At 32.3% G+C, this 19,143-nt stretch overlaps 1 protein-coding gene across 2 annotated transcripts; it reads right to left on the bottom strand.

Annotated features, from left to right (window-relative positions):
- Positions 1–8,430: 8,430 nt before the first annotated feature.
- LOC106460627 lies at positions 8,431–18,943 on the bottom strand. 2 transcript variants are annotated; one of them, XM_013920353.2, is made up of 4 exons: positions 18,875–18,943; positions 10,748–10,885; positions 9,437–9,523; positions 8,431–8,564 (listed from the first exon to the last, which is right to left on the bottom strand). In XM_013920353.2, the coding sequence occupies exons 2-4, from the start codon at positions 10,859–10,861 to the stop codon at positions 8,454–8,456; spliced, it is 312 nt and encodes a 103-aa protein (XP_013775807.1). In that variant the 5' UTR covers positions 10,862–10,885; positions 18,875–18,943; the 3' UTR covers positions 8,431–8,453. The 2 variants fall into 2 exon arrangements, with proteins under 2 accessions (XP_013775807.1, XP_013775806.1); XM_013920352.2 differs by having other exon boundaries at positions 18,833–18,922.
- Positions 18,944–19,143: the final 200 nt, after the last annotated feature.

Raw genomic sequence — 19,143 nt, 5'->3', positions numbered from 1 at the left:
GAGTGGAATTATCCGAAACTAGTCTGGCTCACAGACACATCCCAAACGAAAGAATAGACCATTCCAAGCTTTTACATGTTAAACAAATGTTTAAACTCTATTTGAGAGCCAAGAACTTCCTCATACTGCTTTGATAGAGACAAGTCACGAATCAGATCATTTAGCTCTTCTTGTGTAATCTGATGAGGCAGTTTATGTTGAGGTGCCACAGGCATAGAATTACTAGATGCAGAGGATGAAGATAATTCATTGCAGGATAACTCTTCTGTTTCCCAATTCACTAGTGGATGTAGTATCGGAAGACAATCCCCATAAGGTACTGGTTTCATTGCAGAGGCTATTTAATGTATTATTTAGTTTTGCATGAATATCCAGAAACATTGGTCATGCAAAAATAACAGTCAGTTAAGAGGTTCTATGGGCTTGTGCTATATCATAGGAACTGCAAATTATATACTTGATCTCTTCTTATTCAGCCAATGTATCAAGCCAGATGTGCAAACTGTACAATACACATGTGGAGCCAAATGTTTTTCTTGGTCACCAATTTTACACCCAAAATAGTGGTGTAAGCTACCTTTAACTTGTGTTGGATGTTTTTCCTTCATTAAACTGTTAATATATTTTCCACAAACGTAGCAGAAACTGTTTGGGTGATTTTTTATACTTTCGGACTTTACTTGAACTGGAGGCAGCCAGCATTTTAAATCATTTTCTAAAAAAAATATAAAAGAGTTTATGTTTACAGAACTAGAGTTTAAAAGATTTTAATAACAAAGTTTTGTAGAATTTGGTTATATCGCAGGTATGATGCGAGTAAGAAGATGGGACTATTTTGGCTGTGTGAAGAGCGACGCAAAGTGACCAACTTCGTGAGTGAGAGGCAATGAGAGAGAGAGGCGTCTGATTCCGCCCCTTTTATGCTCAGTCGAGGGACTTCTCGAATGTTCTAGCCAACTGAGCACGTGAGAATTTTGTGATTCTCAGGAGGAGCAGGTAAACGTGGGAATAAAGCAAAAGTGGTACAATTCGCTACAATTATATCGAGCACAAATAGCATATATGAACAATATATTTTGAATTTTACACCAATACAATACAGTCAATGTTTGAAGTTATCAAATATGTATGCCTTTTACCCATTAAACTGTCTAAGTCAACTTAATTCCGCAGCATAAATCTATTGTACTGAGTTGATTGCATGGCATTTCACATAGTGCTGATAAAATATTGATATATTGCTATAACGCAAAATCTAGAGTTGATGAACAAATTCTGACTACATTTTTGAAATCGACACCATCAAATTACCCCGAATTATTTGCGTTTTCTCCAGTAGCAAAATTTTGTTGTTCACTGTTATCAAACTAATTACAAAGTCTTGCATTCGTTGTTCAGGGCTATTCTTCGTAAATAAATATTTCCAATTTTTGTCTATTTAAGGACATACAAACCTGGATGAATGAAATATATCACTAATAAGTTCCTTTTTTATTTTTAAAGCTAAAGAAAAGTGTTAGATGTGGGAACATGTTTCTACTAAGGTTATTTGTTTGTTGAATTTCCCACAAAGCTACTCGAGAGCTATCTATGCTAGTTGTGTCTAATTTTAAAAGAGATATATTAGAGGGTTCGTTTGTTTATAATTAAGCACAAAACTACACAATGGGCTATCCGTGCTCTGCCCACCTCGGGTATCGAAACTCGGTTGCTAGCGTTGTAAGTCCGCAGACATACCGCTGTGCCACTGGGGGGCTTTTCCCCATATAAAAGATTAGAGGGAGAGGCAGTTAGTTATTACTATCCATAGTCAACTATTGGGCTACTCTTTACCATCAAATAGTGGAATTGTCCGTCACATTATAATGCTAACAGGGCGAGCATGTTCAGTGACAGTTTTCAATCTCGCTGGTTGCGAGTCGAGCACTTTAACCACCAACTTATTAAATCTGTAAATTTTTAAAATATGTTGATCATTTCTCTATTAATAACATAGAAATAATTGGTATTAATGAATGGCATACGAGAAGTCAAAAGGCCAGTTTAACCGTTCACCTTTTTAAAAATATATTTATTATATGTGGCGGGCTAGTAAGAATTTTATTTATCATAATACAATTTAGAGCAAATTACTTAGAATTACCTAAATATATAGTATGTTTAAGAAGGGATAAGCATTTAATAGATAATCATTAAAACTTGATTAAATTAGTGACATCTAAACGACTGTGACGATCTTCCACTTTATCTATATTGTGTGGTCTAGCGTCATTGCTAAGATGTGTTGGATATTTCACTCCATTATTAATATTCTCAACAAGAAGAATGAAGAAACCATTGATCAGATTTGAAACCACTATGAGTGATAAAGATTTTTATACATTACTTCTACAAAGCCTTTATAATCTCTCTATCAAAAGCTTATCGTGGCATTCGTTTACAAAAATGTAAATCAAATAAACCTGGAGGTCCACATAAAAAAAAAAAATGGCTGTGACATTGCCAGAACAAATTAATTGTGTTTTTGTGTCAGCAAGCTCATTCCCATGAATGAGCTTCTCTGAGAATTCAGAAAAACAGAACAGGTGGATTAGAATAGAACTAGGTGAGAACTCACTTCACACAGTTACAGGGCCTTCGAAGAGTTAAGAACATTAGTGTACTGCTTAGCTTCAACATGATCCACAGCAAGTGAAATTGTATATATCTCAACATTGAAGAAATAATCCGTAAAATGGATCCTGTGAGCAATCACACAGCCTAAAGAATCACCTGATTTAGAACCATCCATAAAAATGGGGGCAGAAGAATGGTTTGAAAAGTGTTCCTTAAGGAGAAGACATTACTTCAGTCAGTAGTATCTGACCTCTTCACATGACTGAAACAAATGTCATATGTGGAAACAAGTCATGATAGAATAGGATGTTCATGAGAAACAACAATATCATCTACTGTCAGACCCATGACAGTCAACTTTTTTGATGAAGGCCAAATGTAGGAACAGACCAGAAATCCATAATCCAGCTTAGAAAAATGGATGACAATAGCCCTATGTCATGCATCTGAAAATTATTCTCTTGCCATATCCATTAAAAAAATCAGAAGAAGAGGAAGTAAGATAGCAGAGAGATAATGTAGCATCTCATAGTGAATGTCACCTGGTCCAACCAATGTATTGCCAGATCAATCTAGAGCAACTTTAAGTTCCACCACATTAAATGGTTAATTGCAGTCATAAAGACTATCTGCTCAAAATGAAGGTGATGATATTTCGATCTAAGACTTGATGGTAAAGAAGGCAGGATAAGAGATTGATGTGTTGGAATGGTGAGAAAAACACACCCTTGGGGTGTTGTCAAAATCCTGTAAATCGGCAACCTCTTGGCCATTGGACTGCAAGGTTGAAAGTGGGTGGGATATAAACTTCCCATTATTCCTGATAATTAGGAGTGGAAGGGTTGCTGGAAGTGAACTTAATCCAAGGTGCCTCCTGGTTTTGATGTCTGACCTACCAGGCATGAAAGGCCAAGTGATTGGAAAGGTTGGGATATCTGCAAAAGATATCCCAGGCCTGTTTATGAGCCTTCCATGACTATTGGGCAGTCAGGAGACCAACATAACTGAGGATACTGTGGCAAATGTATTGAGATTTTTCGGATCATCTGGACAACTTAATCAGTTACTGCCTCCACACAGTTGTTATCAGAGGGGAGGTTAACAACAGCAAGATCAAGCAATGAGAGAGTCGTAAAGAAATGCCAGTCAGCCTGTTTCAGCTTCCACCATGGCATGGGTCAGATGGGATTGACCTTGGTTGGGTTGATCACTGCTATGCAGGTCATTGTTTATTCTCCAAGTAAAACAAGGAAGAACAGAAGGGAAACAAATCAGTGACAGTACAAGGCTGACTGTAGCATGAAAACATGTATACAATCCAGTATTGAGGGAAGTAAGTTTGTGTTCTGAGAGCAGGTTCTACAGATTACCTCTTTCCATCAGCACCTACCTAGAGTGGACTTTGCCCATTAAAGTCTCCCATCATAAAGAAGGGAGAAGGCAACTACTCAATAAAATTGTCAGGGCATACATGATCAAAATAGTCTCCCAGTGACAGGCAAAGAGAACAAACTGTGGTGGTATGAAAGATGGAGACATGGATGACAACAGCTTCCAGAGATATAATGCGTAGTACAGCATTAGTGGGTGCATGCTGGTCAACCAGCAGCATAACACCTCCATGAGCCTCACCATCACAAAATCTGTCTTTCCTGTACAAGAAAAAGTGCTGAATGAAGACATCAAGAGGGCTCAAGAATATTTCCTGTAAGAAAATACATACAAGATGATAAGAATCAATCAAGACCTTAATGTCACCCAAGACTAAGACTCAAAAGTTCCTCTGAGTAAACATTCTTGCCTAAAAGATCTAATAGAACTAGGTGAAGAGTTTTTTGTTTTGATTTATGACCACCTTTTTTATTTGTAAAAGGTCTATCAACCTTCATGGATATTGCCCTGGAAAGATGGGGCAAGTCCCCATCAGGTGAACAAGATTCCAGTGAATGAGGGCAAGATAGTGTAATGGTTTTGCACCTCTGGGCTGATGAAGGTGGAACTGGTTGTTTACTATTGTGTCAATAGTGGGAATGGAGACAGGTATAGACATGGTCCTGTCAACGTGCTAATCCGTGGAGGGCAGAAGACCCTGAACATGCTGAGAGAAAGACTCATTGGATGATCTGTCTGCACTCCTACTGTGACAGTGGAACAGAGTGTAGCAGTATATGTTTATGTTGGAAGTGGGACACTATCTTAAGTAATTCCTGATAAAGAAAAAATTTAACAGTTTTTAACCACTGTAACTTTTACTACTCCATCCATTTAGGGCATGATCAAAAGTAGGAGGGGTGGGACTCATTGCAGTTAACACAATGTGGATCCAATTGACACTCCGAGCTACTGTGGCTTTTCCTAGCATAATAAGCGTGTCAAAATACCACAACAAAATGTCAATGTGTCTGAATCATTGGCACTAGAAACAGCAAAGAGGGTTAGAAATATAGAGCCTCACCTTCCAGTTCAGATAGCTTGCTTTTTGCAAGTGAACATAAAGTAAACATTAAAACAAGAAACTCTGTAGGTTGCATTATTCCATTTGTATGAGTGAAGATACATCAAACAGCTGAAACTTCTTTTGACTGGAGAAACAAAGAAGCATGGGGACAAACCCCAATACCTATTTACTATATGAATGTCGACTGCAAGAGTTCATTTTTACATGGTTGGTATGTTTCTACCAACTTACTTAACTTACTTAGGAGAGCCAGAAGCACCTCTAATCCCCTTTTTGGATGGAAAAGGGGGACATATGCCCTTAAGATTTGTCTGTTAATGAACAAAGAATGAGAAAGCAAGGTACAGGAATGCTTGAAGATGGTGGCTGTGTAAGTCTTCTGCACATGGTTGTTTCCCAATGATAGTTTTTTATTTATTTGGTAGGTTTTGGGGATTCACAAGAAAAAGAAAAATATTCAATACCATGGATTTCAAACTAGGACAGCGGAGTCACACCAGGATTTTGTGGGCACTATACCCAAGCAGTAGCACCAGACATAATGTCTATTTGTCAACTGAGCACATCCAGTACTGGCATTCAGTTGACACTAGCCAAGCAGAACGAGCTGACTGACCCAGGGAAGTCATCTCAATGCCAAAGTTTTGTGTTGCACTCAACTACCAAGATCTCCTTCCTTTCACAGGTCTTCATGCACTGCAAACACATGGTTGTATTTTTGAATCCCATACAAGTTTACACTGTTGTACAGACAGAACTTTCCCTGAGTGGTCCTATCACTATTTATAGGAATCCACATCGAGAGGAATTTAAGAGAAAATCTTACAATCAGCCATCTTCCAATCACTAACTGATAACAGCAATTACTTGCAAAGCATTCTCCCATTAGAGGTATCTCCAGGAAAAAGAATACTATATTTCAAAAATGTGCAACATAAAAAATCTCCATAAATTACAAATAAAAAACATTCTGAACTCTATAATGTTTAAGTATAATATGTTTCTTATACACATCCACAGTAAAACAAATAAACCAGTTTTTCTTTCTTCATTGTTTGTATCAGTCTTAATCAGCAAGATATTTATTAACAAAAAGAAGACTACAACTGTCGCATGCAATAGAAGCAATATTCAGCTCAAATAATGATGTTGAGATCCAAAATAGTTTTGTGAAAACTCTAAGACAAGGTAAGTTCTCTACCCAAAGAAAATTCTACTTACCTTCTAAGACATGCCAGGCTCCAAATCAAAAATGGTCTAACACCATATAACTCACAGTATATCTATAGAAGAGTTATTATTTCTGTCAATACTTAAATACTGAAATCTTCATTACTGTGTACATACTGAAAACCTTTGGTTTAGTAATAAATAGTTCAGCTGCTACTAGCAACAAAAATGTTTTAAATATACAAAAATAAAAGTTCAATAGTTGACAACAGATTTTGTCTGTGATCCCCGTTTCACCCGTAAATATGTTCCACTTACAATCCTCTTGATTCTAAAGGTTTTGTCAAAATTCAACCAGATAATTACAAATTAACTCTTTCATTGTAAGCTGCCATGGGGCCTATGACATGATATCTGATGGTACGTGTGCATTGTGCCATAGAATCAACAGCATACACTAACCTTCTTTCCATATATCCTAGCACAAGAGTATTTACCTTACCTGCCTTTATAATGCACCTTAGAGGAATCCTTAGTGAATATAAACTGTGTAGATCACACAAGGAAGTCATGTAACTACTGCATATCTTCAAAAGGAGAACGTGCTTTCACAGAAACTTTAGGATAAATTGAAGGCTATACTTCTGCAGTTGTATGTCACACTTTTGCATTAATAAACTTCAGAAACAAATAACAGTATCAACAATTCTTTCTTTTCTACAAGATGCTTCTCTCTATATAATTCTTCCATATTATCAAGACACCTGGATATTTGAATACAATAAACACCCTAGAAAAGTTAATGCAGTGAGTGTTGAGAAGCTCCAAAATTTATTCTAAGCAATTTTTAAATACTGGATGCTTGTAAAGTGTAAGTGTATATGTTAAAATGAATAAATTACATAACTGAAATATTTTGCAAAATGATTCCTTTTTTTTACTGCTACTAAAAGGTAAATAAATATGATGTCACAAAACAAAGGATTTTACTGTGGAAACATAATTATAACAAAATTACAAAACTTCACATGGAAAATAAACACTACTGCTTCAATGAAGGTGTTCAAGTAATTGTTGTGATCATATCTTAAAAGTAAAACACAACCAGAATACAATTCCTAACAGTGGACTAATACTGAAATCTCCAATTTAAAACCTACAAATACAGCGAATCTGAACACATTTGTAATGTAGTAGTTCTTACATATTAGCGAGACATCCGGATAAATCAGACATTTTGAATACAATGGGCACTATTAATAGCTTGTATTATCATTGATAAGTGTCAAGATGCAAACTAGTAAGGGTGAACATACAATTGGTAAGCAAAAAAGCAACTGTATGTACAATACATTTAGCAGTTTATTATCTTAAATTTCATCAGTAATTATACAAAAAGCATAATCAAAGTGGCATATTGTGTTTTTCTCTTCACATAAGCCACAATTTTCTTCAAATCAATAACATAAAACATGTGTTGATTCCCTGTATAAGCAAACATAATGTTTTAATGACACTGATATTTCTATATATCTTTGTTTTGTAGCACTGTCACTTGATATGTTTGTAGTATAAATCACTCTGACTTCTCGATATTTGTTATAGTTTAGATGTAAATCACCATTGTGAAGATTGTTTCAGAAAAAACGTCATAAACTGGTACCCACTGCACGTGAATGTTCTAATAAAACTGTTGTATATCAGTACCCATTGCTAGTGATGGTGTTTGGTGGTCAGTAAATATCACCTTATTTCTTGCTCTGATGATTGTGAAGATTTGTCTACATCAAAAACCATCCAGATTGTGAATAATATAAACTGTCGACATCCAAACTGATGAGGATTCACTGTATATCAATAACAGTTTTATATCAAAAATTTAATCTTCCAATCATTAAGTGATAACAGCAAATACCTTCTTCCATTATAGGTTTTCCAGAAAAAGAAATATGTTTCAAAAACATTAAAAGTAAAAAATATCACCGTGAGTTAGGAATAAAAGATTTAGAACTCTATGTAATATCTATTTATTACATGCAAACCTCCAAAGTAAACCAAATAAACCAGTTTAAAGTATGGTATAAGTAAAATGATTATCAATATTACAAGGTAGTGAACACCTCAAAAATCTTCAAAAGTTTAAAACATTATAACTTAATTTTCAAATCAAATACAGAAAGACCAGGTCACTCCCAACAAAAACATAATTTTATTTTTCCTTCTTTCCTAATTGACACATTTTTGCTAAATCATTTAATGTTTGATCCATATCTGGTTGTGGTACTGCTACTATTGTTTTTGAGCTTACCAACTCTTGTTCCTGTAACGAGAGTTTATATTAGCAGCTAACAACAAATGAGAAGTGGTGCTATTATTGTTATACAGTAAAAAAAAATGTCTTTAAAATCAAACACCTAAGCTAATTAATATTCAAGTTATGTTTTTTAAAAAGATTTAATAAGTGTAGTCTCCCACTCCTACAATTATATAACTTATGTTAAAACATAGGCTACAATTACCATAAACATATGAAAATTGAATGGAACAGTTAACGCACAAGCAGAGCAGGTTGTATTTATTTCTGATTACTTTTTCTCAATAATGAAGTAATTTGCATCAAATTTCAGCCACATTTCTACACGTCCTGTATAATTTTTTCACTGATAGTAAATTCTCTTACAACAATTACTTTTTTGTCAAAACTAAACTTGAAAATCTCACAACTATCAATACTTGATCTCAATTTTACCAAAACATTTTAATATGCACCATGATGTAAGCTACAATTTAAAAAGTGGACTATAATTTGTAAAAGTTGTACTTTATAAGTATTAATCAAATTTTAGCAAATTTTCACAAGTAAAGAAATTTTATTATTTCTTCAATAGAAGTTTCAATTTTGCTTTTTCACAATGATAAAAATGAAACTACTTCCATGAAACATGCTTCATACAAGAATTGTTTTGTGATGAGAGTTAAACACAGGAGCATCAATCTACAATTAGCTGGAATGTATCCTTATAACAAAGTTTGCCTATCACAACTTTTTAACTACTGTTTAAGACAAATACAATTTTTAAAATTAAATTATTAGTATGACATGCAATATAAATAATCACTGGATTAAGGCAACTTTTCCTTATTAGTATAAAATTGTACAATCATCATTATTACAAATACACACAGTTTTACCTGTGATGTCTTGGTTGTTGAATTGATGGTCTTTCGTAGATTAACCAAGTTTTCATCAAGTTTTTGAATGCTGTCTTTTGCATTTATCTAGAATACAGAATATATAAATATTTCATCATTCTAGTGAGCTTGAAAAATATTTTAAGGTACTGTGTTATTCTCAATGACAATGGGAACAAAATGTCACCAGCTTAAGCCCCCTTGTCAGTGGGATATTTTGAAGATAGTTATATCAACTATGTAAATCACAACTGAAAAAATATTTAGACAATTGTTATTATTAAGGAATAGTCCTTTGACTTTGGAATATGTTTTTAATTTAAATAAAATCAACCATAATACAGAGTTCACTTTTACAATGAGTAATTTAGGTTAATCTTTTTCGATTTATATGAATTATAAAAAAAAAAAAAAACAGTTCAATGCAAAGAGGCAATTTAAAACATATATATAAAAATACGTGGGAATATTTGTCATCTTTATGTATATTTTGTAAATAAAATCATCTCATGGAACTGAACCTAATTCTTGAAGGTTAAAACTATGTATTTATTTATTTTATTCAATTTAATAATAATAATAATAAATGTTTATAAAAATTAAAATTTATGTTTTGTTTCATGTATGCGTGTGTATGTGTGTTATATTACTGTCATTCTCACAAAATATTCAAAACGTCAGTTATGACAAAAGTTAATGTAGTATAATGACTAAAAATGTTTTTCCTGTTATGATAAGAACCACAAATCAAAACTCAAGTTCCATAACTTTTGTTAAACGAAACAATAAACTCACATGCCAGAATTTTGAGAGAAATATTGATAGCAAATTAACCAAGTAGACTTGCAGTACATAAAACAGTGAATATATGTGCCAAGTATTTTAATACATTGTCATTTACATTTAGAGATTGAAAATGCAAAGGACTATAAAAGTTATTCCAACAATGTTAATGACTTATCTCTGCCTTCTATGTTTAACAAACTGAACAGAAATTTCATGACTGTACCCTAAGCTTATGTAAACAATTATAGTTTCAATACATCAAAATATGAGATGGCGTGTAAAACATTAATTCAATATTTTCAATATTTTTTATAAATCAATTAATAAAAAAAATTCTCATTGATAATCATAACAGCATAAAATAGCTAAAAAACTTTGGTAACCTAAAATACTGGTAAATTATGATTCAAATAAAACTAATAATTTATTAACCAAATTAAATAATTTTAGCACATTATATTTTGCAGAAACAAAACTGTCTTTCTTGAATAAACATTAACTCTTCAATTATTGAAAAATTCTAACTCGTTTGAGTCTTGAAGTCACTGGTTTACTCCTTTTATCCTTTTGTTTGTTAACCCTGTTAACTGGAACTTGAAAAACACATTTCTGTTGCCGATTTTTCTGATTTCGTCCCATACTGGCTCATATGCGTGTAGTTTTCTGAAAGATTAATATTTTAAATTTTCAGTATATCTATGTTTGAGATCTAATTATTCTACATTACTTTTGAGAATAACAGTGGAAATGCCCAATACAATACAGAAATTACATATTTGGTAAAAATAATAATAATAAAAAAAGAAAGACTTGTTTCATGGCAACACAGTAAAACACTCAGGCATATAATATTCTCTGAGATTAATGAAAACATTTGTGCCACAGTTTGTTAATTAATATAAACTATAACCTAAACATGACTGAAATTTTTTTATAATTCTAGCATGATCTTACTGATAGTCAAAAAATGATCATATATTTTAAGGTATACATCTCAAAAAGATTTGCAAAATATGAAATTCAGAATACAGCAAAAAATCCTAGAAACTAGCCAGTGAGGGTGACAATGGAGGAGTCTTCCCTGATTTTACCCAAGTAAATTTTCAATTTTGTGCAATTTCTTTAGACATAAACTAAATAAATAAACAACTTTTTATGTGTTATTTGATATTTACAATGCTCTGATGGTGAACCAATCACACATTTTTTTCTGTGCAATGTAGAATTATATAAAGCCCATAAAATCATTCAGGATAAATCATCTCAGCCATGTCTTGGCAACCTATTTGCTGAAACATGTTTATCAGCTGTCAGTTCAATATCGGAAATCTAAGCCTGTGTAGAATTGTGTCAGTTTGGATTTCCTTTGTATATATCAATATTTATTGGTTTGTTTAAATATAATGGGCTACTTACAGTAAGACCAGCACAGGGATTGAACTCTGAATTTTAGTGCTACAAGCACTCCAGCTTCTCACTGAGCTACTGGAGAGAGGGATGGGATATTAACTGTGAATTTATATGTTGTATTATTCGTTTCTATGATGCTGAATTATATTGCAAATCTTATTAGATTTTTAAACAAGCACATCTTTTTTTTTAATGAAAATTAACTAAAAAAGACCTAGATCGTCTGAAGCCCCTGCATATAGTTTAAAAACTTTATTTCCTGTTTACTGTGTTCACCTGAAACCATCACAGATATGTCTTTCAGATTTCCTTTATAGTTGCAGAAGATGGATCAATATTGAATTTGTGAAATATATCAATTAGAACAATTGCATTATCTAGAACTGTTAATTCATTATTCACACATTTCTGAAGGTTACCAAACACTTTATACGTCTAAAATCTTGATTTAGGTGTTATGAATTCTAGTTACAGTGAAGAGTATACAATATTTACCCATTTAAAATATTTGTATCTTTACTAAAATTAGGCAATAAGCCCATTCAAGCCCACAAACAGGGGTACAGAAGCCCAGGCAAATGAAACCTGGTTATGCTGTAAAACCCACAAAGTATCTTTAGGCTATATTTTCATTCAATCATAAAAAGCGTAGTTTTAGCTTTTCTTTGCATATAGACACTTGATACATTAAGAATGACTGAAATAATAATTTGAGTAATAATAAATATATATTTGATATTTTATAGATTTAATAGATATTTGTTGTTACTTCATTAACATTTTTCCGCATATACTGTGAGCTAAAAATAGCTGCTGCTACGATTTTGCCTTGATTATGAGCTCGTTGCTGTCCTAATTTAGGATCTTTTTTTAATAAGTTTCTAAAAATATTTAAAAAATAGAAATGTGGCCCAGTGAGGATGTTTGGTGTGGGGTCCATGCTGGCTCTCAATACTCCTGAGCCCATTAAGGCTTTACATCATTAAGTACAAAAATGTACTAAATATAAAATATCATTAAATATATTAAACATAAAATGTCAGCCTCATACACTATAGATTATCTAAAGCATGCAGGGAGGAGTGGTGTGTTTTAGACACAGCAGCTTTATAATGGAAATTATGCTGCCAGGGTATTGTACCGGTTCACTGTCATCAGAAACAGCATGACTGGTCATGGCAACATACACTGTAATGATGTGGTGAGGCTCCAAAACCTTTTAATATAATGCACTTAACTTCTGTATAAGTATGTGATATGAAAATCCTGTAGTATATCTAACATTATTTCAAACAGAATGAAGAAAATGAACAAACTTTTAATTAATCATACCTGTAAAGTCTAAACAATGTTAAAAAGTATTGAACAATTTTTTTATAAACAGTTGCTACCCAAGATCCATTATGTTTGGGTAACATGAAATATTATTTAAATCTGTAGCCATGACTTTGCTGCTACACTATCTTAATAACTGTTTTGATCTTACAAAGCCTTTATAAGTAGAAAGCTGCATTTCTCTACTACCATAGTTTAAAACTGCCCAGTAAACTGTGCTTTTGAAAACTGTTCATTACCTACAAGATTCTTATAATGTAAACAATGATTCAGTTATCCTACCTAATGATGCACTCTTGTCAAACATACTTTCTTAATGTTCCACCCAGCCACGGGAGTGTAACTGTTTCAAGGCATATTTCATAAGTTATGAAACAAATCCTAATTTATCTCATATTTTATCTACTGTACAATTATGCAAAAACACAGAGAATTTGGAAAAAGAAAAACTAAAACATATTAAATATTAATTGTGTAACAAAATAATTTATTAAAAAAACAATAACCACAAATTTAAAACCTCAACAATTTTAAAAATATGTACTTAGTTATCAAAAATTCATCAACAATGCATCCACTTCATTTTTTGTCATACCTGTCATTACATAACATTTAACATTTTTTTTAAAGTATAAAATAAATATTTAATGCTTTAAAAAGATTATAATTTGGAATATTCTCTGAAATTTTACTTGTTTACCACAGAATATACTCAGTAACCTTTTAACTTTGTTTGGTCTGGTTTTTTTTGAATTTTGCACAAAGTTACACAAGGGCTATCTGCAATAGCCATCCCTAATTTAGCAGTTACAGACTAGAGGGAAAGCAGCTAGTCAGCACGACCCACTGTCAACTCTTCGACTACTCTTTCACAAACAAAAGTGGGATTAATCATCACATTATAATACCCCCACAGGTGAAAGGGCAAGCATGTTTGGTGTGACGGGAATAACTTTGTTCCAATTACCATTAATAATATGGAGCACTTTTTAGCTATTACAAGTTTGTTTATATAAAATAACTTTCATATTAAGCATGAAGTTCAATAATCAAAACAAAAATTTAAAAAATATGTTAAATAGCAAAAATTAATAGTTGTTTATATATAATACTATTTTGCAAGACTTGAACTAAGTTGTACATAGTGCAGTCACAATTTAATTGTACTGCTATAAGATACTTTGAATTGTGACAATGATTGTTTCTATTTAGAACAAGTAAAACATGGACAGTAAGCATAGCTATGTTTCTTTTATGTTTTTTCTTCATTTCCAAGGAATAATTTCAAGAGCCATTTGATCCATCTAAGCTATCCCATTTTCTACTCCATCCCACATACAGAAACCTCTAGTTCTACATGTATATCCAACACTAATCTCTAAAATACTGTCAATGTACTCAAGGGTAAGGGTGTTGATTTGGTGTTTTTGAATTTTCAGAAAGCATTTGACAAGGTGCCACATAAGAGGTTTCTTAGAAAATAATCTCTTTAGATGTGGAGGATAAGTTGCTTGGATGGCTAGAAAAAAAAGGCTTGATGGAAGAAAGCAGCAAGCTGTCATAAATGGAGATCAGTTCAACTGGATTAGTGCCATAAGTGGGGTACCTCAGTCAAGGCTCATTGTTAGGACCTTTGCTCTTTTTGGTTTATATCAATAAGATAAATGAAGGAATGGTCAATAAACTGTTTACATTTGTTGATAATATTAAAGTCTTGCTGCTGGCTGTGATGAGGATGCTACTGCTTTATGAAAAGGTTTAAATTGTTTGTTGAGTTGGGCAAATAAATGGCAGATGGTTTTTACTTAAAATAAATAAAAGGTAATGCATGTGAATTAAAGTGTAATTTTGATTAAAAGACCTTACCATTGCTATGGAAAAAGAGAGAATCTGGGTGTATTAGTTGATCAGTCTCTTTAGCCATCCAAGCAATGTGCTGTTGATAGAGGTAGGGCAAATATGATTTTAGGTTGTATCTACAGAAATATTGAATACAAGTCTAAAGAGGTTATAATTTTAATGTATAGTTCACTGGTTAATCCTTATTTGAGTAACGTTTTCAGCCTTGGGCTCCTTACCTTAAAAGAAGAACACTGAATTGTTGGAAAGGGTTCAAGAGAAGGACTACTAGGATGACACTTGGTTGGGAAAGTTGTCATATGAGGGCAGGTTAAGAACTCTGAAATTGTTTCTCTTGAAAACAGAAGAGTTAGGACTAGAGGACAGAAAATATAAATTTTGACAAGATAGAATTTATCTTCAGCTAAGACAGGTTTTGTTTTCAAATAAGGTTTCTTCCAGATCTGGTGGATGCAGTAAATTTGAGTGAATTTACTAGAAAGCTTGCTAAATATTTAAATGAAGAATGCTGGCTTTGAGGTGTTTTTTGTGGTTATTTAGTTTAGTGATTGGGACAGCCTTGATGGACCAACAGGGCTCTTGTTGCCCTTAAATGTTATATTAATGTTGCAGCTTTTACTACACCTAAAAGTAAACCATTACACAGGTCAACTACTTATGAAAAAAGTAATACTGACATAACTGGAGTCATGTCTGAGTTTCCCATATGTTAAATTTATCTTCTAGTTTTACTGCTTGTGGTTTTGTATTTATGAAAATTATAAGCAAAAACCTCTTTTACTCAAAACTTATGGAGACACTGGTTATACCAGAGCTAAAAAATTACAATCAAACAACTCAATATGAAGCAGATATTAGGCAAACACTGAAGCACATTAGCATTTGGGCAATTCTGTTAAGTTTAATTCTTTTTGCAGAATATCTTTGGACAATACACAACAAATTTTAGAAAATTACTTGCAAGTTTACATTTCTTAGTACTCCAAAGGTAACTATAATAGCCTCTATAGCTTAAGTAGCACTTCATAAAAATGAAATGGATTTTACTAAGAGATGAATAAAGAAGTCAGTTTTGAACAGGATAATGAAAAAATTATCCACACCATATTTCTAACTATGATTTTTATTTGTCATGATGTGTTTCATTAATTATCTCTTTTTTTTTTTTCATTACAATAACTAGTTTGGATGTCATTAGCCTTATAAGATTGTGTAAAAGTGATCCTGCTTGTAAAATAGTATTATAATAACAACAATGCACATTTTGAAAAACTGAAAGAGCAGGACTTTGAAAACATTGCAACTTTTTCATCACCTGTATATTTAAGAAAAAATGTATATGAAAAAAGACTGTTTTAAACAAGTTCACCTACTTTTGGATAAAATATACAAAACATTTAGGATAAATCAAATGCATATTTTGAATCAAAAATATTATGCAAAAGGAATCAAAGTAAAGGCAACACAAGTACAAATGCCAGACTTTTCTGATATATGAATATATATATATATATATATATGTATATAGTTGCATGCAGTAACACCTAACAGAGTAGCTGTTTTCAAATCTTTGTATATAAACATTTTCAAGTTAAATGATGCTTTATACATGTTCAATTTCAACAGAATAGTCTTTTTTTTCAAATATACAAATATTGACAGTAGATTGCCAGTAGTTCAATAACCACACATATAGTTAAGGATATAGGATCCATTGTCATATAGGTTTATTTGTAATGTGCACCTTTCTTCTTTACAACTTATCTTTTTCCATTAATCTTTGTTGTTAGACACAAATGCTAGCTCCACAATGAGGTATCTGTGCTGTGAAATTTAATTTTAGAATGAAAAGCCCTCACACTTTACACTGTACTACCAGAGGGAGGGAGGCATTAATTATAATCTCTTGTAACAATAAGATCCTTTAATGAATCTCATATTTGAACCACGTTTAAATATGAACTTATCAATTTAATTATAGCATAAGTAAGATAGTCAGCAAGCCCAATTCCCTGACATTTTCAGCTGATAATGTCACAAGTTGCATTTGAATGCATCAACATTATTATATCTTTTATTTTTTATCATTACACTTGCATTTATTAAATTTCACAACCTGCATAGACATATTTCTTTCTCCTTTTTGATTACTTCAATTTAAACAGTTTTTTTCCATTATGGTTCAACTGTAGCCTTTGTGTAAAAAAATTATGTGGCATGCATGTTTTTTTTAGAATACAAGTAACTTCAATCAGAAATGTACGGGAATTTATGTGTTGTATTTTGCATCAAGTCACAGGTTATAATTTAGGCCAGCTCTCCTTTACTTTCTGAAACTCCTTACATGGAATTCTTCTGTTTCTATTCTGACAGAAATGCATATAATTACATAAGATGTTAAGAAATCTGCTTTGATTAAGACTTCAACTTTGGACACTTAAATTATAAGTGTTCTATCAACTGAACTATCAGGATTTAAGGCCCAAATAGATTGATCCCATCCTGATCTTGCATGATCCCTTATGCTTAAACAAGACTTGTCTTTGGCTCTCAGCACAACACAACACCTACAAGCCCCACATATACCAGACCAACTACTGAGCCAATTATGTATGCTAGAGCTGGCAGATTAACTCGATTAATCAATCACCTATAAGTATTGATTAATGTAATATAAAACAAATAATTAATCAAAACTATGATTAAAGTGATTAATGTCATGAAAATAATCAAAATTTGTGTTTCCGAGTAATGAGCCTTGCAGTCAATTATTAAATTCCAAACACTGCCCAGCATTAAGGTGCACATATGCTTTGATTTACTAGGGCTCAGGTCTGAAACACATAACACTCCATTCTGACCTGTCACAGCACTATGGAATAAAAATCTTGAATGTCCATTCCCCCAGAGGAGCTAGATTCCCAAATCCAATCCTGATGCATAAATATGTGAGATCTGCAACTAACACTATAGATTCATACAAGAAAATAATATTGGGGAAATGATAATAAACATTATCCATACACCACAACCCGGGGTATTTTTGCCTTAAATTTCACAAATTTAATCAAACAATCAATTTAACTGTTAAAAAACAACAAAAAATATACATCTTTGGAATTTCAGGGCTTCAGAATAATGGGCCCTCAGACTAATGGACCATCACCTAATTATCTCCAGTCCATATAATCCCTAGTTAGGCCTCAATATGAATAGTGTACATGTTTAGTCCTAATCTAAGAAAGGATATTGGACTTAAAAGATTATGAGGAAAAATGCTAGAATGATTCTGCTGAAGGAAAGATTATCTTATGAGGAAGTTTAAGATCTCTTTTAATTTATTTTCTCTCTAGAAAAAAAGGATAAGGGGGTGATCATAATGGAGCGCAGAATATTATCTAATTGTGAGGAATCAACAGAATATAGGCTCTAACTAAGATAACCAATTTTAAAGCTATGCAAAATAGTATTTTACTCAAAATTCAGGAATAGGATCTGTTTTCGTCTCACGACTTTCGTCACTTACTTGAATTTGAAACCGTCACTTTGAAATTCATTACAAATTTATAATATAGATTATTTTCACAATATAGGTTAACTTTATCATTTAATATGAATGCACACTGTACTGTATTATGGATACATAGCACAGTATTAGTTGTATACACTATACATAATACAGTAGTCACTATCAGTGTCACTACAGACTTGTATATATATAATTACACATCATAAAGCACTAAATACTAAAAAGTACCAGTTGTGGCAGGATTGCTACAAAGAAGAGAAATCAGTAAATTTGTATTACTATCAGCATTAGTTACTAAATTAGTAAATACTTAACATAGTACTACCACTAGTACCAGTGTAGTATTACTATTAGTAAGATAACTGTCACTCTTACTACAAATTAAATTATAAATCTATTGTATTAATCAAATTGATTACTCAGATTATAATCAATAACACAAATAGCAAGTAACTGTATTTTTGCTTAAAACTTACGATAAATTAATTATTTAACATATCATAATCATGGATACACACGTGCTCCGTGAATATTCAACCTTATCGCCACCTACAATTCGTGGTCAAGTGAGTTTTAAAAATGTCCACACAGGTTTATATTTTTGTAAGAAACTATCTCAAAGATTTTGATTTCAAAAGCTTAGTTTGTGTACTGTAATAAAATCACATAAAATCCATAAAATATAACAAAAGCGTAGAAGTACATCAGCAAAATAATATTATAAATAGTGTCACAGAATCTTTCCTTTAAAATGAAAAATCAAATTACTGAAGAGCTAAGTGCCTAC

This window comes from Limulus polyphemus, unplaced genomic scaffold (genome assembly GCF_000517525.1).
Source record: "Limulus polyphemus unplaced genomic scaffold, Limulus_polyphemus-2.1.2 Scaffold805, whole genome shotgun sequence".
Lineage (NCBI taxonomy): Eukaryota > Metazoa > Arthropoda > Merostomata > Xiphosura > Limulidae > Limulus > Limulus polyphemus.
The sequence above is the reverse complement of the archived record's forward strand: the minus strand, read 5'-3'. Positions and strand labels throughout refer to the sequence as shown.